Genomic DNA, 23838 nt, shown 5'->3' on the forward strand with positions numbered 1-23838 from the left:
GAGCCGCAGCACAATGGTAATTGTTACTTTTAGTCGAGTACACCCTGTGCAGGATTGTGCAGCATGTGCTCAGGAAGGCCGTGGCTCATTCACAGCTCAATACATTATCAAACAATCCAGCAGAACAGGCAAGGAAGTTGAGTCACTCTGGAGGTCAAATGAACAAAAGGGCAAGAAAAACGTCCTCAAACCAAGTGACGTCACTGGTGACTGTCGGATTATGTTAATTGCAACTTGATGGATGCTTTCATTATCTTTTGTGGTTTGTGATTCAGGTAAAAACTTTCCAAGGCTGCATCTTTGGCAAGTGCTGCCAAAAGGACACAGCAGCAGAGACAAAGCCAGCAAAAATGTGGATGTGTTAAAAGTTTCTCTAAAATCTATTTTACAGACAAACAGTCACAGCAGAATACAAACAGCATGCGATTGTTTACTTGATACATTTGGCTTTGAACGCATCGTTTCCTGCAGGAGTGCTTTTAACACCACCAGGTGTGCGATATGACAATCGTTCTTCCAAATCGGATGGATAACACTTCAAAACAGGCACCAGTGCACACACACTACTCAAATTCAATTTCGACAATGTGGCCACAGGCACAGGCAGACACCCCACTACTACTGTGGAGTTACAAGCCACAACAGTCTTGTGGCCCGCTCAACACTCATGCTGCCCAGACTTACTGCCTGAATACCCAATGAGGCACCTTTTGCGAAATAAAACCCTATGCCCAAAGGCTGCTGTCTCATGGTATTTCCGCTGAATGAATAAGTGGAGAGCTCAATTGTTTCCTCAAAAGAAAATTCAAACCAATGTGTCTCAGCGGTTTCATCAATTTCCACTCGTTTATTGCTGTGCACAGCTGAGCTACTAACAAATGGGATGGCAGAATGGTGATGGGCAACAAGAAAAAAAAAACAAATGGCAGCCCTTGAAGAAGAGTGTCTAGACGGTTAAGTCAGCAAAGCCATCTCCAGACACAACATGCATATTAAAATGCATACGCAGGCATTCAAAGCTTTGCTAGCAGTTTGCTTAGCTAGGAAAAAAAAAACAATCTGAATAAACTTTAAGCACTCCTGAGGCACACTTTAGGGGCAATAGGAAGTGAAGTGAATGGCTGCAATCTATCAGAGCAATGACAAGAGGCTCCCACATATCAAGACCATCATTGAAAGGTGTTCTTGGAAAAATATTTGACGTTACTTACGGCAATTGATAAAAGAAAAAAAATCACCTCTCAACCTTATCCATCAGTTTGGTTTCCTCCAGGTTTATTATTGTGTGGTCACAAGTTAAATTAACATTAAAATCCACCACTTCTAGACAATAATACGCTTTAAATCCAGAGGAAAAACTGATATGGTATTTTTATTTATTTCTATATAATCAATACCAATTTTAGGAGGGCTGTTTTATTAATGTTGTTTGTTGTATATGCATATTTACATTATGCATATAATGCATTACATTGTCAACCAATTCTGGAAATTAAAAATGAGAAAAAACATCAAAATAAAACAATCCAAATCAATTATCAGCATTGTGTGTTTAGTATCAGTCAATTACTGACCAAAAATGAATACAAAAATAGAATAAATAGCTAACACCATTTCTAAATCAACCTAAGTACCTTTTTCTGTATTATATGTTCTGTAAAAAAAGTTTTTATATCATGCAAATACCAATAGATAGCAATATGTCTGTGATAAGCTAATATTAGCCGTTAAAATTGTCCAACTGATAAATCTTTCATGCTCTATTTAAGTCAAAATTATAATTTTTGCAGTCAAACTACGAGTGGCAGGAAAATGAAAGAGAAATCAATGTCTGTCTTGGGAAATGACCACTGTCCACCAGCCTACAGTGCAAGTGACCTAGACTGATGCCATCAGCAGGAGAACAGACAGGAGAGAGAGCGCAGCAGTGGGAGGATTAGTAGGCAGTGAACCTGTGTGCAGCATCTACAAGCAAACAATGACTGAATAACAAGGAACAAAAGCACAAGAGAGACAATGTAGATAAAACACATGGGATGCACTTAGTGTAGCTGCTAAATGCAAAGACGACAGCTTCTAATGTGTTGTGGACATGCAATGGAATTTCTCTGTGTACGTTTAAAAAGTTAAAGAGCCCCGTGGATGAAGAATCGCTTCAAGCTTCGTTAAGCCTATCCCCTTGATATCATGTATAATGTAAACATTTTTTCTGCATTATAAAGCCGCAGACATGTATCCCAGGATAAACATATGTGACTGTGTGTGCAGTTTCTTTCTCCAGATACAAGGGAGAGAGCAGAAACAATTTGAATTTGGATGAAAGCTATCTCAAGGACAATCTTCCGCTAACATAGTTATTCTCTTGCACAAATATATATAAAAAAAAAAAAGTGGCATTTATAAACAGGCGCTTAAAATTCTACCATCTCGAGAACTGAAGTGTAAATGGGTTTTTATCATAAAATTGCATTTTCCTGTGAAGAGCACAACACACACAAGGCTGTCAGAACACTAGTGGGAACACAGGGTATCAAAACTGCAGCCGATTTGCTTTTTTTTTAAGGTTCAGCTCAGCAAAAATGAGCAAAAAAAGTGCTAGCTCCCAAACAAATCACGCGTGTTCCATGCTGTGCGGATGTGCCAGTAACCATTACGTAGCCGTCATCAGATTCCAACACAAAGTATGTAAGCTTACCGCACATGCTTCAACACACAGGCAAACTCATGTCAGCCGGATGTCTCCCCTCTACCAGTTACTAATTTACTTTCCTAGCCGCGCTCAAGGCAGGCCAGCCATACCAGGTCTAATCCCCAAAGCTATGTAGAAGTGCTAACATGCAAAAAGGGATTAAAGGCAAAATAAGACTGTGTGTGCATATGTGTCTCAGATATGCCTGCATTAGCAAGATTTCATACAACAGCTACATGTTGAATAAAAGCACTTCCATGTAGCAGGCTGAGGGCATTTATTTTTCATTTTAGATCACTGCTACTACTTAATATTCAATTCTCGTCTTAGACTTGACAACTACGTGTACACACGGAAGGGAGAATAACAATTAGTGTCAGTTTGTTTTTTTAAAGTTGCAGCGGTGTGCCACGCCTCTTATTCACTGACGCTACCGTTTGCCCTAGTGGGCCTTCACCCACACAAACATGTTGCCATGCGTAGTGGTACTTTGGAGAACTCAATCGACATCCTACCCTCGGCTCTCCTTAGTGACTGTAAGCGGACTGTGTGGGAGGACTGGCTCTGACAGAATGGACTGCTGTGTTATTGACTTCAATTTAGAAAGTGCTGCCTGCTGCCCCCCTCCCATCGCCCCGAACCCCTCCCTTCCTTTCATAGCCGGGACCCTGCTGGCCCCCAGCCGCAGCCTACGATATCCCTGATTGCACCGCAACTCAAAACACATTTAAGCAAAGTCAAAGGGCTTCAAGTGTGAGAAGGGGGGGGGGATTTTTTTCCCTTTGACCCATATTCTATTTCCATTTTGCTTTGCGCTTTCATTTAACCCAAACATGCACTTCTTCTCCCGTTACTTTTAAAGGAACACTCCACCGTTTTTTCATATTAAAACATGTTATTCGGTCAAGTAAGACGAGTTGATACAGACCTCTTGCGTCTCAATGCGTGCACTCAATCGCCCTGGCGTGCGGCGCCACGTGGCTAGCACTTAGCTTAGCCCAGTTCATTCATTAGGATCCAAACAGATGGACAGTTAGAAGCGACCAAACTCCTCCACGTTTTCCCTATTTAAATACAGCTACACGAGTAGTTAAACGACCAAGTATGGCGACACAAAATAAAATGTGGCGCTTTTCTAAGCGGATAAAAAGGATAACTATAATGTATGGCGGAATAGCACTTGGGAGCACTTTGACTCGGCGCAGTAATATCAATATATCAATAATATCAATATATCTGAAAAATCTTCTCCCCTCAGGAGTGATGATATTACTGCGCCGAGTCGAAGTGCTCGCTTTGTTTGCCTGTTGAAGTGGTCGCTTCTAACTGTCCATCTGTTTGGATCCTAATGAATGAACTGGGCTAAGCTAAGTGCTAGCCAAGTGGCGCCGCGCGCCAGGGCGATTGAGTGCACGCATTGAGACGCAAGAGGTCTGTATCAACTCGTCTTACTTGACCGAATAACATGTTTTAATATGAAAAAACGGTGGAGTGTTCCTTTAACCTCAAGTCCACGGTCACTTAGCAATAGTGTCAGCATCCACTCAGGTGTCTCTTTCCCAACCCCCTCCAGCCCTCCCTTTCCTGCATTGTCTCCTACCTGCTTGGGTGGAAAGCTGCTGAAGTGTTGTATTGTTGGAGGCTGCAGGTACAAACATTTGACGCTGTGCTGGCTGCGCTCATAGATTAGACACACTTAGCTAGGCTTCTCAAATCCCCCAGTATGGGAAAATGATGGAGGCAGGGAGACAGCGGATATTACACAGGAAAAATAACTGGCTCGGAGGTGAGTAGTCGTATTAGAGAATAGAAACACAAAATGCATCTTGTGTACAAAGGAAAAACAAACACGCAAACTCCCAGCCTTTCTCTGCAGCAGGTAAAATGTTAGTTTATGTCATAACAGTGGCCCTGCACACCTCCTTATACTTGACTTGTGTGTGTTTCTCATTATTATGCTCACATTGGGGAGCAGATAGTTCATTTGAACACAGATAAGGTAGACGGGTAACTATCAGTAATGAAATCCAAATTGGAAGCATATTAGAAAAACTCTGTTCACTCCCTTTCCTCCCGTCTGCTTTCTAACATTGGAACGTCATTGGAAAGCGGTTCGCAATACTGTGTGGTGTCCGTACAAAAATATCTGGCACAGAGAAAAAAAAATACTCTGGGAGATAGACGAATAGGCTTACAAACACACACACACACACAACATGGAAGTGGAAAACAAAGATTATTGGCATGCACACACAGAATCACAGAGTCTCTATCTGCTGGACAGTGCTGCCATAATCTGGGTGTGGACAGGTGGATTTGAAAAGATGAAAAGCTGTTTCATTCTCTTTTTTTCCCCCATCCATCCCTGGGTCTGTGCAGTAACAGGCCTCACCGTGGCTAATCCTCCCCTACATGAAGCTTGATGGAGATTCTGGGATTAACAGCTCCGTGGAAATAACACTGTAAAGTAGGTAATTGTCGCTGTGATTTTTAGGGGGAAGAGGATATTTGAAGGTCAGGGATTCATAGTTGGGGAGGTGGTCACTTTGAGTATGACAAAAGACCTAAGAGGAGGGTATGTTTGTTTAAGATGGCCAACAAAAAGGGATTTTAATGTCGAGTGTGTTACAAGCACACTACAAGCACCTGTAGCAGCATTCTCAAAACACTTGCTATTGTATAAAAGCTTAACAAAAAGCCAGACAATAGTAGCAGTATCCAGACAAGCCAAGACAGAGCTTCTGTCAGCATGCACAATAAATCAATGTTATGACTCCCATTTAATCCTATAAAAACAATTAAGTGAACTGAGACAAAGCAGAATAAATGCAAAAGCCCAACATGGGACCAATGTCACATAAAATGTTGCAGAGTAAAAAACTCACTCACTAGTTGGGAATTTGGTTTTGGCCGAGCCAAGGACACAAAAGTAAAAAGAAAGACGGGGAGGGGTGGGACTGAATGAAGACAGCAGCTTTGCTCCCAAGGAGCTAAAAGTCTAGAAGATTTAGTTGCTCTCTCAGAGGTGAATTACTATGTTTTTACCTTCACATTGCTCAGAGAAAGAGACATCCATTTCCTACGGCCTGGCAGTTGGCAGGGCAACATTGTGATGAACGCACATACAGGGATGCTCCATGAATCCTAATGAGGCCAGCTGACCAATGACGTTGGCCGGGGCAAGACATGGGGAGCATTAGCATATGGTGAGACAAATAAAAGGGCATTATATCACATGCTCTGCAGAATTATACACAGCAACAGTGCTTATAATTAAAGAAATCCATTCTTAAAAATGTAATGGTGCAGTAATTGGTGGAAACAAGGTTTTAAATGGTGTAAATTTAACAAGGGCAGAGTAAAAACGCTCCTTTTTCCAAATATGCATGAAATATCTCCTCCTATCTAGCTATCTTGGCTCATGCTGATTGGGTTAACAGTGCTAACCTACTTGTATCTTTCTTCTGCTTCCAGCTAACACGGCGCTAGGGCTAATCCCTGCTCTGGCAGCCAGTATGAACACAGCTCAACATAATGAAGCCCATTAGTCTGGAGACAATGGCTGCTAGCGAAGCTAAAACACTGAATAACACAGGATGAAAGAATAAAAAAATAAAAAAAGGAGTGGAAACGCTCATCTTTTACTGTGTGCATTCAGTTGCCGTGACCTGATATTGCCCCTCATTTGAGAGCACACACTCGCACACAAAAACATATGCTGAATGCACAAACACAATTAACTCGAGACTGGCCTGCAAATACTAGAGCAGAGGAACACTGTAAGAAGTAGCAATTTAAAGGAGGGGAGTGAGGGCAAGATGACAGAGAGGAGGACACAGGAAGTAAGAATAAGGAAAAGAGGGATGCAGCACAGCCAAGAGAGCACAAGAGGAGGAAAGAAAAAAGTGAAAGAGAGAAAAAAAAAAACAAAGAACGAAAAGAGCTTGATGGAAAGAACTAAATAAGGAGGCAAGGGACAAGTTGAGAAACTCTCCATGAAACTTATGGAGGGAGAGAATGAGAACTTAAAGGATTAATGAACAGAGAGTCTGGATTAAAAGCAAAAACGTGAATGAATGTTAAACCACATTTATTGCTTTACTCTTTGAATAACCCAATTTACCCTCTAAATTAAGTAAATGAATAATTGCATCTGTTCAGCATAATGCTAAAATATTATGCTGTAGTGAGTAGAGGCCAAACAAGGTCAGTAGAAGCAGACTGAGCAGGTATCTGGATGAAACGAAACAACTCATCCAACCTGGGAATACTGAAGTTACTGATATACCCTATTGCCTATTATAATCTCTTGATACACTGGCATATGATTGGTGTGCGCATCTGTGTGTGTGTGTGTGTGTGTGTGTGTGTGTGTGAGTGATGAGAAAAATGATAAACCGAAAAAAAAAAATCCCTACCAAGCAGTTTAAGCCTTTACTGGGACACTGATAGCAGTGTGTGTGTGTGTGTGTGTGTGTGTGTGTGTGTGTGTGTGTGTGTGTGTGTGTTACACGTAATCTCTTGCAGAATTAATTCCTGGAAATTGAAATGAAAATGGGAAAGGAAGTGTCTACTAGCGGATCCTCTACCTCAAGGTCAGCATCACAGAGTTGGGGAGCGTCTGTGTGTGTACGCATGTTTACGTGCTGCGGCCTTGAAAAATCGGTTTGAGATAACATTGTGCCGGGGCGGGCACCGGTATGCGATCGGCCACTGGGACATTCTTGGATACTTAGAGGACACGCTCACTCACCTACACGCGTATGCAAACAATTAATAATAGCTCTCAAAGCACAAGACAAGCCCAAAAATAGTGTGCCTCTTGTCTCCTTGAAAATCGCATCTCTTTCTGTCTCACACACACAAACAGAAAGCCATATGTGCATTTGCCCAAGGGCCAATAATGCAAAACCTTGATGGTGGCAATGACATTATCATTAGATCTATCATTCGACTGTGCACGCCTAAACTCTTGATTGTCATTGCTGTTATACCACACTGCAGGCCATTCACCCAAATGGAACTAGTGACACGCACACACATGCAAACAGACACAGGCTGCTGACCTACATGTGACTGGCCGTAGCCCAGATTCGCTAGCACTCACCCCAGGGGATGGGTTCTGTAATGTTTGCATATACCCCCCTGAACATGCTGGCTGACTGGCCACGCAAAAGTAGGTCTTGCAGTACCCCTGAACTACACCCAGTGCCCTCCTGGCCTGGTACAGGGGGTGGCTAGATGGAGCCTTGGGTGAAGCAGGGAGGACAGGGGTCACACAGCAGGGGCATGGGACTGGCATTACAGCGTGAAGGTCCCACATATCTGACAGCTCATCAGGCCGTCATCAGTCAGCGAGTCCTGAAGGTAAGGCCTGACAACACTCTTCTTGTCAAGATAGTGTATGGATATACTGGCATGGCCTAAACCTCGAAAGACACGCAAAAGTAAGGCAAGGCAAGTTTATTTATATAGCACAATTCGGACACAGGGACATTCAAAGTGCTTTACAGGGGCAAGATTAAAATACATAAAACACATTAGAAGACATTTAAAAGCGAATATAAAAAAAATAAATTAAAAAAAGTGCATGAATAAAACATTTAAGAGCGAATGAATAAAAATTACAGGTTAAAATGGAAACAGAAAAGTCTTCAGACTTGATTTTAAAAGAGCTGAGAGTTGCAGCAGACCTCAAGTTCTCTGGGAGTTTGTTCCAGAGATTTGGTGCATAAAAACTAAACGTTGCTTCTCCTTGTTTAGTCCTAACTCTGGGGACTGTAAGTAGACCTGTCCCAGACCACCTAAGGGCTCTGGACGGCTCATAACGCATCAGCAGATCGGTAAAAAGTAAAGCAGGTTTAAAAAAAAAGAAAAGAAATGCAGCATGAATCTGGTTCCATCAGATCCAATTTGGAATCAAGGTCCAGGTCTTAAAAAAGGCCACCAGACCGGAAAAAGGCTTTTCTGGTTCACCTCTTCGCCAAAGTCAGGAATGCCATGTGAGCTACACACACACACAAATGCTGGACCTTGAGAAAACCTTGCAGTGATCACAGAGTTTGGCTGACCATCAAGCAATGTTGGCCATTCCAGGCCAGGATCAAACTATAAAGCAAGGGGTTGACCACTTTTGGTCAGTGGAGCATTACAGAGTTTGGCAGGCCATGACCTACGCTCCATCAGTAGTGAGAAAGCAGAGTGTCCGCTGACAGAGAAAAATAGAGTGAGAATAGAAAAGACAGGAAAGAGAGGAACAGACAGGGTGAGGGCCAAGAGGAGAGAGCTGTCCTGGCAGAGTTGGTCATGTTACGGGTCAATGGAGGATTTTGGTTAGATAGTAGTCTGGGATGTGCTGTGCTGGGTGGGTAAAACAACAACCTGAACTCATTCTGGGTCACTCGCTCATCAAATGGTGGCACACCACACCTACAGGACAGTGCACCATCTGACACACAAACAAAGCGAGCAGGAACAGTGTGCACACTGCTCTACATTTGATTTTTGGTCATCAATAATCACACAGGGCTTCATTTGCAGTGGGCTTGACTGACAACAGATCAATGAAATGTTGATGCTGTTTTGAGCAGCACATTTGCCGCACATCCTGTATTTGTATTATAACCTTCTTTCTTTTGCATGCCTGTTGAAAACATGCCTACATTATAGGGGTGTGCCATATCGTATCGTTCACGATAATATCGGTATATTTTTTTTATGGTTAAAAAAATGCATATCATGATATTAGCAACGTTCCTACTTCTTGATGTAGAGGTTAAAGTTGTTTTAATCACCAAAAGCTACTTACTCCCTGTCGCTAAACACATGCAGCTTTCAAAATAAGAGCACAGTGTGTTAAGAGAATCCACCACAGAATTTACAAGAAGACTGTCAAAATAAGATGCCTTAAATAAAACATACAAGAACCTTTATTCTCCTTTACAAAATGTCTTTAGAATATGCCCCGGAACCCCTAAATGGTTATTTTTATTATTTTCTCATACTCTAGAGTCAAGAGTACATTTTTTTTTATTTGGCAACTGTTGAGATTTGCACTTCACACTACATTTTAGATTTTAATTTATTAATACAGACTAAAAAAATCATATTTTCTATATCTTTTTAAGTATTTGGTCATATCGTCAAGAACATCGTTATCGCAAAAATAGCCTGAAATATCATGATATTCTTCTAGGGCCATATCGCCCAGCCCTACTACATTATCTCTAGTTTTCACTTCCTTGAGGTTGCAGTAGTGGCGCGCACCTCTGATATCACCCTCCACATGGCCGTGGTGCTAGGGAATCCCTGTGGAAAGGTAAGGAAATAGCCTTTCTGTCTTAAGAAAAGGAAAAGGAAACCCCCCCCCCCATATACTCCTGTGGCCGCTACCTCAGTGTTACATGTGCTTCATTGAAGCCCATTCGTATTCAACTGCAGTGAAGTCAAGGAGAAAGTCTGTGTGTGTGTATGTGTGTGTATAATATAGGAGTTGGCTCTATACTCCTGTGCCGGTGGGAATAACGTACTGCGCTACAGGCAGTGTGACCTTTTCTAGCTGGCGTGCTTTCTCTCCTCCCTCTCGCTTTCTCTCCCTCTCTTTCACACGCTTACTCTCTAGCTCAGACACTAACACACACACACAATAACACACACACACACACACCTAGCAGCACTGTCACAGCTAGCTTTACCAACCATCAATTACCCACACTGCTTCCTAGTTTAATGGACATGAGGCTTGTACAAATCATTTGAGGTAGAGGGGTGATGGGACAGTAGGGTACGTTTGTTTTGCCTCTTCTCCTGCGGCAGGAAGGTAAAGCATGTCTTGTTTTCTCCTGTTCGCCTTCCTCAACATGACCTTTATGGCTGTGTGCTTCCTGAAGCGACAGTTTGTGCTCAAATTGAGGGTTAAGGCCTGCCTGTTTACAGTGCTCTAACTACCTGCAAAGGCATACATGATGAAAGGAGGGTGGGGAGTGGGATGAAGAAGTAAAAAGTGTAAATGCAGAGCAGAAAATTTTGCTTTGTCTTTTGATTTGATATAATGTACTCTTATACACTTGCTTCCTGTAGTAGTATCCATATACCTAATACATGGTGTTAATAAAGTAACCTAATCAAATTCTTATGATCTAAACTTTTAGTTTCATTGCACTGAAGAGATCGATCGATACGGATGTGGCTTAAATCACACTTAATGTTCTAACGACTTGTAGGAGATTGTATATAAAAAAGATAGCCAGCCAGAGATGAAGTGGAGTGACACAATGACGGACGAAGAGTGAGCAGTTGGAAGGGAAGACAGCAAGAAGGGTGAGGGTGGAGTGGGTGGGGGGAGTTAATGCACAAAACACACTGCATCAAACCAAAGCACTGCTCCGAGCAGGATGCGTCAGCAGTCCATTCATGTTCTTCTATTTTCCACTAAAGGACAAAACGAAGAGAGAGAGAGAGAGAGAGACAGAGAGGTAAAGTGAAAGAAAATCAAAGATAAAGAGAGAGAGCAGAGAAGGGGAAGAGAGAGTGCATCATGAGAGAGCGAGAGGAAGCGAGAGAGTGAGAGAAACAGTGTCCCATCTGCTTGCCTTTGCCACCACAGCAATGTTGGAAAGCTTTGCCAGACTCGTTGGAATGGCTGGATTATTGCAGGGGAGGAGGGGGTTAAAATCTGGTTGCTGTGGGGATGCCACTGTACATCTCTTGCCTTTTGCTCGGACAGTCTGTCTATTCCCCTAAGCTACACAAAGCCCCAGAAAAGCCACAGAACAAGAGAATGTGAGCATTAAAAAAAAGGGAGCGGAGGACAGCAGGAGCAAACTGGTTTTTGAAGAGGTAGATCTCTAAAAAGGTCTGAGTGCTTTGAGCTCACCCAACTACCTTAGGACACTGCAGAGAGAGCAGGAGGGAGGCAGGGAGGGAGAGAGAGAGAGAGAGAGAGAGAGAGAGAGAAAGCGAGAGAGAGAGAGAGAGAAAGCGAGAGAGAGAGAGAAAGCAAGAGAGAGAGAGTGAGAGAGCGAGAGAGAGAGAGAGAGAGAGAGAGAGATATCCAAGCCGGCGCACGCTCTCTCTTTTGCTGCTACAACGGATCCTTTCCACATCGACGCTACTGTTAACGTCACGCCTGTAAGCCGCGCGCTCACCCAGCGCTTGCCTTCCCTGTCTTGCTCCTCTCCCTAGTCGGACGCTGCATTACCGAGGGGGTGCTCATCACCACGAGGAGAGGAGGAAAAAAAAAAGAACTGGAAAACAAGAAGAAAAAAGAAACCAGCCGGAGAGAGGAAGGAGAAACTGCGCACCACCCCTCCTCCCTCTAACCCACCTCGATCAACCCAGCTACAACACCCCCACTCCTCCCAGCACCCCCTTCCATCCCCCACCCCACTCCCCCTCTGAAGAAATTGACGGATTATTGGGAAGTGCAAGGGAGGCAGGCTGCAGCTGCTGCTGTGTGTGCTCACTACTGCTGCTGTGTGCGCTTCGCAGGGATGGTGTGTGCGCGTTTGCAATTGGTGCCGTCGCCACCGCGGCTGCCGTGGCTGGAGCGTGTGGCTAGTTAAGCAGAGGAAAAAGCTAATGAAGGCAGTGTGTGTCGCTTAGTCTTTTCAACCCCTGCCGAGCACTCCTGGAGGAAGAGAGAAAAAAAAAAAGAGAAAGAAAGAAAGAAAAATCAAGTGGACACGACGCCACATTGAGAGGGGGAGCAAGGAGAAGAGAGTCAGAGAGGGAGAAGGGCTGTCAGACTGACCAACCGACCAACTGATTGACCACTAAAAAGTGAACAGAGGAATACAGAGAGGAGGGGGTCTGTTTTTTTTTTTCCAAGCTTGTCAACCTCCCCTCCTAACCATTGCAAACAAAAGGCAAAGAACATTAAAGAGGACTGTGGAATTTTCATTCAACCTTCTTCAATCCCACCCCCACCTACCTCCTCATTTTTGTCCTTTTCTGCCTTGGCTTTTGGTGCACAAAAATAATTGTGCGTTTGTTTGTGTGGTCGCTTGTGCTATGGAGACCTGCGTAAGGTGTCTAGCAGGGGGATCAACTGTCGGATTCCAAGGACAAGCGAGAGAAGAGGAGCCGACAGCAAGAAGCGAGCAAGGGAGCACTGCTGCTGCTTTGGGAGCCTGACTGGATTCCTATCTGCAATCTTTTTTTTCTTTTTCTTTTTTTTCTGATCAACAACGAAAAGGAGGGAAAAACACTCACAAAAGGGCCTTGGAACCCTTCTCTTTGGATGTGTGGATTTACAAAAGGGCTCATCTTGGTTAAGCTCTTTGGCATTGATACCTGTTTTGACAGAGCAAATATAAAAAGGCTTTCTTTGCTGCTCTTGGGATATACATACATCTGATGTGAATACCACAGCTCTTTCTGATTGCAAACAGGAGGGAAGCTATATATCTCAGTTCAAGGACCTGTAATAATAACTTGAGGTAGGTGTCTAGTGTTTCAACCCCTCTTTGCATCAATTTGTAATCCTCCCTTCTGTCTTGTAATAGCGGTTTTTGGTTGCTTAATTTATCATCATGTCCTTCTCATACACATGTTTCAGAAAAGCCAGCCCACTCTTTATGCTCACTTCTCTTTCTGCCCCTGAGCTGAGTTCATGAGAATAAAAGCATTGCTTAACTGAGGATAGGTAAAAAACCTCTTGCCCCTTAGCAAGCTCCCAAATCCCACAATCTCCCCTAGTCCTCTTCAGTTCCTTGACTTCTTTGCTCTGGTCCCCTTAACACTTGTACCAGCCAACCAGCTACTTTCCCCCGATCCCCCAAAGCCCTCAAACACCACCCCCCAAACACCCCCATCCTCCCCCCCAGATGATGCTGAATTATGAACGTGCCACATCATGAGTCTCCTGGGGCGGGTAGCTGTGCATCGTGCCAGGAAAGCCGCCCTGCTCTGTGTAGTCTTCCTGATGGCGCGAGCGTGGAGCAGCGCCTCCCTGGCCTTGGCGGGGGCGGCGGTGTCTCAGGGACCCCAAGGCTGTCCACCGCAGTGTTCCTGCAGTAATCAGCAAGGGAAGGTGGTGTGCACCCGACGTGGCCTCACCCGTGTGCCCCCTGGCATTCCTGCCAACACGCGACACCTCAATCTAATGGAAAACGCCATCGAGGCGGTGCAGGCTGACTCCTTCCGCCACCTGCACCACCTTGAGGTGCTCCAGCTTGGGCGAAATGCCATACGGCAGATTGAGGTGGGCGCGTTTAATGGACTAACCAGCCTCAACACACTGGAGCTGTTTGACAACCGGTTGACAGTTGTGCCCAGTGGGGCCTTTGAGTACCTGTCTAAACTAAGAGAACTGTGGCTGAGGAACAACCCCATTGAAAGTATCCCCTCCTACGCCTTCAACCGGGTGCCCTCCCTCATGCGATTGGACCTGGGAGAATTACGGAAACTGGAGTACATCTCAGAAGGAGCTTTTGAGGGCCTGCAAAACCTCAAGTACCTCAACCTGGGCATGTGCAACATAAGGGGTGATATTCCAAACTTGAGTCCCCTAAAAGGCCTGGAAGAGCTAGAGATCTCTGAAAATCACTTCCCAGAGATAAAGCCAGGCTCCTTCAAAGGCCTGCGCTCACTGAAAAAGCTATGGGTGATGAACTCGCAAATCACAGTGATCGAGCGCAATGGTTTCGACGACCTTTCTTCGTTGGTGGAGCTTAATCTTGCCCATAATAATCTGAGCGCTGTGCCACATGATCTATTCTCCCCGCTCAGGTACCTGGTGGAGCTCCATCTCCACCATAACCCTTGGAACTGTGGCTGTGAAGCTGTATGGTTAGCACGCTGGCTAAGGGAGTTCATCCCTACTAACTCGACTTGCTGTGGCCGCTGTCACTCACCTGCCAGCATGAGAGGTCGACAGCTGGTTGAGGTGGACCGAGGTGAGGGTGCCGCGATCCAGTGTTCTGCACCATTCATTGCTGATGCACCAAGGGACTTGAACATCTCAGCAGGCCGAGTGGCTGACCTTCGTTGCCGTACAGCTCCAATGTCTTCAGTGCGCTGGCTCTTACCCAATGGAACTATCCTGACACATGCCTCTGGTCACCCGAGAATATCAGTCCTCAATGATGGCACCCTGAATTTCTCAAACGTCCTGGCTGTGGACACTGGCACTTATACCTGTATGGTGTCCAATGCAGCTGGGAACTCCAATGCCTCGGCCTACCTCAATGTGAGTGCAGCTGAGCTTAATACATCCAACTTGAGTTACTTCACCACAGTGACTGTGGAGGTCTTGGGTCCAACCACTGAGATGCCCAAACCTAAAACCACCACAAGCACAGGTGCCACAGCTGGAGCTGGGGTAGCTGGAGGCGGAGGAGTAGGCCTAGGGACAACAACTACAACTGCCTCTCCTTCCGTCTTTCAGCCAGTCTTCATCTCCACACCCACTGTGCTGCTGCAAAGCACTGAAAGCCCACCAGGTGCAGCCAAGACATCTGCGGTGCCAGGACTCCAAGGTGCCACTGGCAAGCCAGGCAAGTCTGGCCCTAGCCTGGATGAAGTGATGAAGACTACTAAGATCATTATAGGCTGCTTTGTAGCGGTGACTCTCTTGGCTGCCGTCATGCTCATCGCCTTCTACAAATTGAGAAAGCGCCACCAGCAGAGGAGCACAGTGGCAGCGGCCCGCACTGTGGAGATTATCCAGGTGGATGAGGAGGACCTTCCTCCACCAGCATCTGCAGCTCAAGAGACGGCTCTCACATTGCCTGAAATCCGGGACCATAACAGCATACACAAACTGGACTTTATCAGCCACAAAACTGACTATAGCTTTCACAAACCCAAGGCCGAATACAAAACCCAGCCTGATTTTACCCTTCACAAGCCGAAGGCTGAGTATACCACATACAAGCCAAATATGGACTTCAGTAGCCACAAGTTCATCCCAGATTACAGCACTCACAAATCTACACCAGATTTTAGCCTTCATAGACCAAAGCCTGACTACAGCCCATTCAGACAGGAATACAGCACCCACAAACCTAAAGCAGAATACAGCCCATTCAAACCAGACTATGGCACTCACCCAAAACCTAAATCAGACTACAGCCCATTCAAACCAGATTATGGCACTCATCCTAGGCAGAAATCTGACCTCAGCCCATTCAAACGAGATTACAGCACCCAACCAAAACCTAAACATGACTACAGCCCATTAAGATCGGAGTACAACACACAGCATAAACCTAAGGCTGAATATAGTCCATTCAAGCCAGACTTTGGCACTCACCCAAGACCTAAACCTGATTACAGCCCATTTAAACCAGACTATAGCACTCAGCCTAAACCCAAAACAGACTATAGTGCCCAGAGATCTAAAACTGACAGTACCTACAAACCTAAGGACCCTTACTCCACCCATAAGACTGCACCTGATTACAGCGCCTTCAAGACTGACTACAGCCCCCACAAAACGGATTACAGCGCCTTCAAGTCTGACTTCAATCCACACATGCAGACATCTAAACTTGATTATAGCCCACACAAAGTGGACTACAGCCCCCACAAGGTGGACTACAGCACTCTCAAGCCCAAATACAACACCTACAAACCAAGTGGCCATGGGGCTAAATGGACAGACAACAATGTTGGGAACTCTTTGCCTCGTACCATGCCCAGCACCATCACAGCAATGGCTGAGCCCTTTGCCATAAAAACTCACACCAAGGAGAAGGTGCAGGAGACTCAGATTTGAAAAGGCCCCCCACAAGGCTCCCACAAGGCTCCCACTCCTTTCCCTAGGATCCTAGCCCCCACCCACCCCTGTCCCTTGCCCCACTTCGTCATTTCCTCATAAAATCATGCAATAGAATGCACAACGAAAAAAGGACAGGAACTACTTTTTTGTACAGAGTGCAAACTTAAAAAGACTGATGATTTCTTGTTGTACATGCTTATAAATAAATATATATATGGACAATTGAAACTACCATGGGCTGGTGATAGAGAAACATATATTAAAAAGAAATTGAAACTATTTTCTAACTTGTAACTTCTATTTAAAACAATGAGTTGTTTAAGATGCTGTCTTGACTTTGACAAATGAGGGTAGTATTGTTTTAAAAGGGGGCATTCTGTGTGATTTTTACACCATGCTACAGAGAATGCAGTGATAAGAAAAAAATATTTATACTGAGAAGACTTTCTTTAACAAAAACCGAAAAAAGGTCAGTGTCGATCTTTACAGGTTTATCTTGTAAAAGCACCAAGAATTTGTACTGTGCCAAATGTTATAAATGCAATAAAAAGGATTTTTGGAAGAAAAAAGGAAGTATTAGAGAGAGATGTTTTTTCCCCTTCACTTCTTCTCCTGGTGTATACTGTAACGATCAGCCAAATGCTTTAGACACTGCAGCAAGACGCTGCAGCTATACTTTAACCCTACGAGTGCTGAATGACTCAGGCAGAATGAATCACAGTGCAGAAGTGGATGGGGTTTTTTTTCCCTTTTTGTTTTTGTTTTAAATCTAAGCACCTCCTATTATTGTAGTATTTACATGTAACAGAAGAGTTTTGTTCAGTTTCTACGTTAGACCATCAGTGAATGTCATGGTGCTTCATCAAGGTGTGGCTTAACAGAAACGTGCATTTAATCTCAAGTTCTACAAATGCTTTCAGATGTTAACATATGAAACAATGGTGTGTCAATGTGTAGCAGTGCTATCATAACATCTAATGGTAATTGAAATGCACATTACATAATGCTTTTTAGTGATGCAAACAGATTGTGTTACCTGTTTCATTTTCTACATAACAAACCTGTATTATTAATCATGTATCTAATGAGTGAAAAGGGTGATAAATTAAGGTGAAATACAGTTTGGGTATAACTAATGTCTTGCACTTTGCCAAAAAATATAGATCCTCATTTCACTTTTCATTGCATTGCCAGCTGTTGTGCCTTCATCAATCAGTATGGGGGCTTTCATGGTGACAAATGCATTTGGGTCTCGCTGTTAACTGTAGATTTTTCATCTTCAACAATATCACCCCTCTCAATCATAATATAGCCCCACTGTTCTCTGCCTAACAATGAAAGATATCATACAACATACACAGTGGTTAGTATGCATGTATCAGACAGGTGAGTCAGTTTGCTTTTGAAAACCCTGGTGTGTGGGATTGAAAACCAACCGATGCTGTTGCCCTTCTTTCTTCTGTAACTCACACTTGAAGACAAAATTGGGGACAGTGTTTCAAGCACATAGGTCAATTTCAATGATCGAAGGAGAGGAAAGGTGGTGTGAACAATGCTGGGAGCACACGGTTAAAAACAGAACACCATGTCTGGAGTGGGCAACATGTGGGTGGGAGATGACAAAGAGATTACTACAAAAGAACTCTAGGGGAGTGATTGCAACCTGTGTGAACCATAATCATCACATCCAGCACAGATACTACCTTCTCACGAATCCTAAAGTAAACTAACACGAATCAATAAAAGACAATAACTAGCCTCTAGAGATGTGTGACATTATCAGATTCCAGTCACAGACCTGTGCTGACAGGCAAAGCTTTGGCCTAGTAGCATAGTTGACGACATTAGTTTACATAACCAGTAAGTCTGGCAAATGGAGACCTGGTTTGAGAGAGTACCTGCAGGCTTCCACAGGAACAATATCAGAGACGACGGAGAGACAAAAAAAAAAAAGGGAGAATGTTTAAATAGAAATGACAGAGAGGTTGACATGGCGCATCACAAAAATAGTGTAGCAGTTAGCTGAGAGCTTGTGATGTGCTGAACCTGTAGTAGAAGCTGTCAGAAGAGGAGATTGATGTATGTGTTTGTGAGGGTGACGGTCCAGCTCCGCAAAATTAGGGAGTGACAAAAAAAGGAAGCGATAGATGTGAGATAGATAGAGTTAGAGATGGGGGTTCAGAAGGACAGCTGAAGAGGGAGAGGGGGAAGATTGTGCAAGGGTTTATATAAATATATATTGTTTTACATTTAGTTGTTTTAGAGGATATCTTGTGCTTGGAAACACATCACATGTTGCAGCATTTGTTGTAAATGTATAATTTAACTGTCCTCCGACACTGATCAATAATATAAAAAGCATTAAATGATCCTCTTAAACACATATTTAAAAGACAGCACACTGGACTGTGTCAATCTTAGGAAGCCAGGACATCTGGCAGGTAAAGACAGGGACAGCCAGAGAGACAGATTTATTAGAATGTTAAACTCTTTCATCCATCCCTGAACAGCAATACAATAAACATCCTTTTCAGGCTCAGACACAGGTGTGGTTACGACTGCATCAGTGTCTTGTCATTGTTCCAAAAAGATAATTTTTACTATCCGCTACCAACTGGCATCAAATTGGACTCAAACATAACCTGCTGCAGTGTACCCAGGGCTGTCACAACTGGTCACTTGAGCAAAAATCAGACATGATCAAATCAACTACAGCTCTCTCGCTTCTTGCGACGTCTGTTCATGACTCAGGCTGCATTTTAAATATCCAGGATTTTCTGCAGGTGCACAAAAGAGCTAGATTGATCAGACACACATGTCTGTCTGTATTAACCATTGACCATGTTCTATGTGTGTCTCTTGCACGTGGCGTTTTCTGTTGTGTGTCCTTTAAGCAAGGAGCATAGCAAGGATAAGAGCCGGGCAGTGCAGGAGAGGTAGCATGTGGCAAAGGGAACGGAGTGTAAGGAAAAAGTGTGAGAGAGAGAAAGAACAGAATAATTAATCTAAACTTCACACGGCCGGTCCGTGGTGCTCGGGTAGCCGAATGATCGAGGCGTATGCCAAATAACTGCAAAGTCCTTCGTGGCATTTCATTCCCCTCTCTCTCTCTCTCTCTCTCTCTCTCCCTTGTTTGCTGTCTGTCTCTTTACTATCAGCTTAACAAAGTGCCCAAAAAAAACATGCAAACACACCCATTTTATACTTTACTGACCATTCGTCACTACCCTGACTCGCATTTCAAACAGCTTGCCTTCTCCTTTCCTCTGACTTGTTTTTATACCATATCTATGAAAACCTAAGACGGGCAGCGATTTGTTTATTTGTCTCTAATGTAAAGCATGTGAGAGGAATGTTCAAACAAGTATGCATCAGTAACGTCTCTAAATGGATAGTGTAAATGGGTTAGACGGATTGTGAGCATTTGTATGAACAGATGCATTAAGCACTAAGCTGTGTTATGGAGTTCTATTGAAAGCTTGGCTATACTGTACCACACTTTGCATGCCTCAGTATGGTATAACAGTATGGGGCTTATGCTGCACCATACTGTTCGATATCGAAGTATGTTGTGCTATGTGGTCACATATTAAGCTGTGCTGTGCTATAAAAGGCTCTGTCATACTAATCAGTCAACATGGCTACAGGGTCATCAATCAGCCAATCAGCTAGTCAGCCACTGAAGGGCCCGTCTCCATGGGAAACACTCCTTCCCTCCATCCTTTCCTCCTCCGCGTCATTTTCTTTTTTTTTTTTTTTTGTTCAGTCTGTGTGCTTCATTAGCAATCATGAAGCCATTTGAAAGAGGAAGCAAGGCAAGATGCACCTATTTACCCACAGCTCACAGAGCCTCGGGTGGGAGGGAAAGGAAAAGGACGGGAGATTAGAGTTTGAGGAGGAAGAAGATAAAGTGGCATAGAAACTGAGATGTAGGAATGAATATTTAAGTGGGAAGGAAAGCATGACAGATTGTGAAAAAGAAGTTATTAGAGAGCAAGCCAAAACATAAAACAAGGTTAAAAAAAGGGTGCAGATCTAAGTAGCAAAAAGCAGACAGCATGTCAAACATATATATAGGAGGGCTGCATGATACATAGTAATGCTTCTGGAGGACTAAAAGAAATAGATATGAGAACGAGAGGTGAAGAAGAAGGGAATTAATGGGAGAATCAGGCCACATTAATAAAAAAAAAAAGATAAGCAGGGAGGGAGAAGAATGTCGCTAAAACAGCAAACAAGAAGAAGAATCAGAAAATTATATTATAATGAGATGAAAATTAGAGGAAAAAAAGGACAGGGAGAACTAAACCAAAAGAGGGGAAAGCAAAGCAAGCGAGAGTGAGAGGAAAAGAGAGCAAAGGCGCTCTGGAAAGGAGTAAGCAGAGCAAATGTGATGCAAGAGTGCCAGCTACAGATGGAATGGGGGATATATAGCCTGGCCATCATGGCTTCTGCATGATTGGTGAATGGCCTGGACTGCACCACAAGGGGTGTGGTGGCGGGGGTTGAGTGAGGGGGGGGGGTAGCGTGTGATGTTGCTATAGCACAGTGCAGCAGATAAGAAGTGCTGATACCAGTAATGGAGTTGACCGCTGGGGGTACTTGAGGAAGGGAGACCGGTGAATATGACGGCAGAGAGGATGGGAGGATCAAGAGGTCAGCGCAAATGGAACTGTAGGGACGATAACTGCCAACTATGTGTGTGTGTGTGTGTGTGTGTGTGTGTGTGTGTGTGTGTGTTGTTTTCAGTGAGGACGCGGAATTTAACAGGTCAAAGCCCTTAAACCAGTAGCAAAAAACAAACGATATAGTTTCACTTCCATTCAATTTAGGGAAGGAGCTCATTCTCAGCTTAAAAGGGTTTGTAGGAAATTTTGAAACCCAATTATTTTGATGCAATCTCTTAATTAGATTTTTTTTTTCCACCCCTCATTGTAAATTACTATGCACTGAGGCGCAGAAGATGGCTGTAATAAAGTGTTATTCCAGTAAAATGACCAAGTCCAATAGGCATTACAATCTCAATTGCATCAGCCATTTATCAACTAAAGCCCCTCGCTCAGCCATGTCAGTGGAGCAACAAGAATGTTCACTTTGGAAACATACTTCTGTCAGAGAAGCTATACTACATATCAGTGCCTCCTACAATGTATACAAAGATGCTGGAATTCTTTATGAAGAAGTGGCAAACAGTTTTTGTTAAGGATTTGTTCTGGACTACATGAAAGGATTATAGAAATATGTTGGGACATTAATTCCTGGTGTTTTATGGGGCTGAATTGTATCTCCATACACTTCATGCACAAGTGGTTGTCTATAAACAGGAAAAACAGGGATAAAAAGGTTCTTCTTGACCTATTAGCCGCATGCATGTTTTTAGGATTCCCGTTTCATTGATAGGAATATTGCATGTTGAGTTTCATGCAAATTTTTTTTCCGGAAATCCAAATTTCAAAGTGGCAAAATTAGCCCGAGTGAATTCCTTTAATTGTGCTTTCAGGCTTTTTGTATTTCCGAAGCTTTTATTGATTTATCGACTATTGTTAATTAACACACTGCAGCCAGCGATCAATTTCAGAACCCGCCTAAAGGTCTGCATCCCGAGTTCATGCTCCAAGTGTGTGCTACACGGTGCATGTGCAGGGATTTTTGTGTGTGTGTGTGTGTGTGTGAGCACTAGCCAGTGTGCTAGTGGAGCAGACAGGAAGCTATTCTAAGCAGGCCTGGGAGCGTGCTGTCTTGTGAGTCAACATGAGTCAGGGGCAGAGAGTCGTTGGGTCCTAATGTCAAACAGGGCGACTGGATAGTTGTAGAGTCAAAGGTGTGGCAGCACATCACCCCTGCAGAGAGCAAGGCCCATTATTAAAAAAAAAAAAAGGGAAATCGAGTCGCTTTAAGAGGAATTCAAACCAAGGTTATTATAGTTAATGAAAACTAACGAAATAACGAAAACTAGAATTGAAAAAACATTTTCGTTAACTGAATAAAAATAAAAACTAGGGTTTTTAAAAAAAAACGATAACTGAAACTGTATTGTGTGGTTACAAAACTAACTAAAATTAAAGTGAAAATGTACTTAGTTTTCGTTTTTGTCAACTTTTTTCATTCATAATTCAGTGTTTCTATTTGAACATGCAACACATGGTAAATATGTTTACTGAGACTGGGAACTAGAACCAAAATTCAAAACACCCAGAACTGTAAGAGTTAATAACCTTATTGGGGCTGAGATGATAAACCAAAGGAAATAAAGGAAACATTTATTATGATCTATTTGAATCTCGCACCCAACACATAGCCCATTACAAAAAAACTAAAACTAACACTAAAACTAATAAAAACTAAACCAAAACTAGAAAACTCACTCTAAAAACTAATTAAAACTAACTGAATTTGAAAACAAAAATTCACAACGAAATTAAAACTAAAACTAATGAAAAATCCAAAACTATTATAACCTTGATTCAAACTCACCATACCTTTAATGTTTGCTTTTAACAAATTGGCAATTACATGATGAAATAAATATTTTCTATGCTGAAAAAAACATTTTAAATACAGTCCACTATGTATGTTCACGTCTTTGAAATATTTAACATGAAGAGAGAAGGTAAAGGTGCAGAAGGTGTTGCTGGACTGGAGGTTCTGGTGACGGAAAGTTGATGTTTGCTGGTGCATCTGACTTTGACTGTGTGAAAACTGATGTAAATAGCCATATTCAGTGACCAGCTGGTGGTATGATTTGTTGTAACTGAGGTCAACAGAGGCGGAAGAAAATTTTTCATCACAGTATACTGCTGGCAATGAGCCCAGAGCCGTCGAGGCTGCACTGTAGAATAGGTGCCTGCCAACAGATTTTATTGGATATATACCCTGGTCAAATTTACACAGATTCTGTTGCTAAAACTGAGACTGAATGGCAGGTGGGTTGTGAGAGCTATTTCTGCCATGTAGAGGGCCACTCGAGTGTGTTTCTCCCTGTGAGACGGACTTTATTGGCTTTTTTGGTGGCTGGGAAACAGACCCTGTGTTTTCTTAGCAGCCGGCTACAGTGAAGCCTTATTTTTATGATCCCGTCCAGTGGTCGAGGCAGAGGTGTGTGCGTGCTAAATCATGTCTACTGAGAGCAGCAATAGGCCGACTGAGACGTATGTGAGAAGGGGATTTGTTGAGGTTTTCGTGTGCACGCAAACACAAATAACACACACGCCGAAGCACATACACACAGAGCAAAAGCATGAAGCCATTGACCATTAATTTCACTGCTTTTGCTGGGATTTACGGCTCGGAGAGAAATCATGATCACAGGTGCAGCATCACCAAGGATACAGCACTCAGGATCAGCTCCTATTCAATTGCTTACAGACATACATAGACACAGTAAACAATTTGGACAGTATAAACCTGCTGTTTCATTTAATCTATA

General features: G+C 43.4%; 2 protein-coding genes and 1 long non-coding RNA gene across 3 annotated transcripts in view; 2 read left to right on the top strand and 1 right to left on the bottom strand.

The window, feature by feature from the left end:
- snd1 (staphylococcal nuclease and tudor domain containing 1) overlaps positions 1–23838 on the bottom strand; it is a 232043-nt gene that overhangs the window by 115174 nt on the left and 93031 nt on the right. The window lies entirely within an intron of this gene.
- The window catches only part of LOC131961026 (uncharacterized), a 135461-nt gene that overhangs the window by 75921 nt on the left and 35702 nt on the right, over positions 1–23838 (top strand). The gene's annotated exons all lie outside the window — the stretch shown is intronic.
- Positions 11719–16985, top strand: lrrc4.1 (leucine rich repeat containing 4.1). The gene has a single exon (XM_059326284.1). The coding sequence runs from the start codon at positions 13545–13547 to the stop codon at positions 16407–16409; it is 2865 nt and encodes a 954-aa protein (XP_059182267.1). The 5' UTR covers positions 11719–13544; the 3' UTR covers positions 16410–16985.

This window comes from Centropristis striata, chromosome 22 (assembly GCF_030273125.1).
Source record: "Centropristis striata isolate RG_2023a ecotype Rhode Island chromosome 22, C.striata_1.0, whole genome shotgun sequence".
NCBI lineage: Eukaryota > Metazoa > Chordata > Actinopteri > Perciformes > Serranidae > Centropristis > Centropristis striata.

Bases quoted from the DNA above. Each gene is read 5' to 3' on its own strand.
- lrrc4.1 (XM_059326284.1), top strand. From the start codon at position 13,545: ATGAGTCTCCTGGGGCGGGTAGCTGTGCATCGTGCCAGGAAAGCCGCC.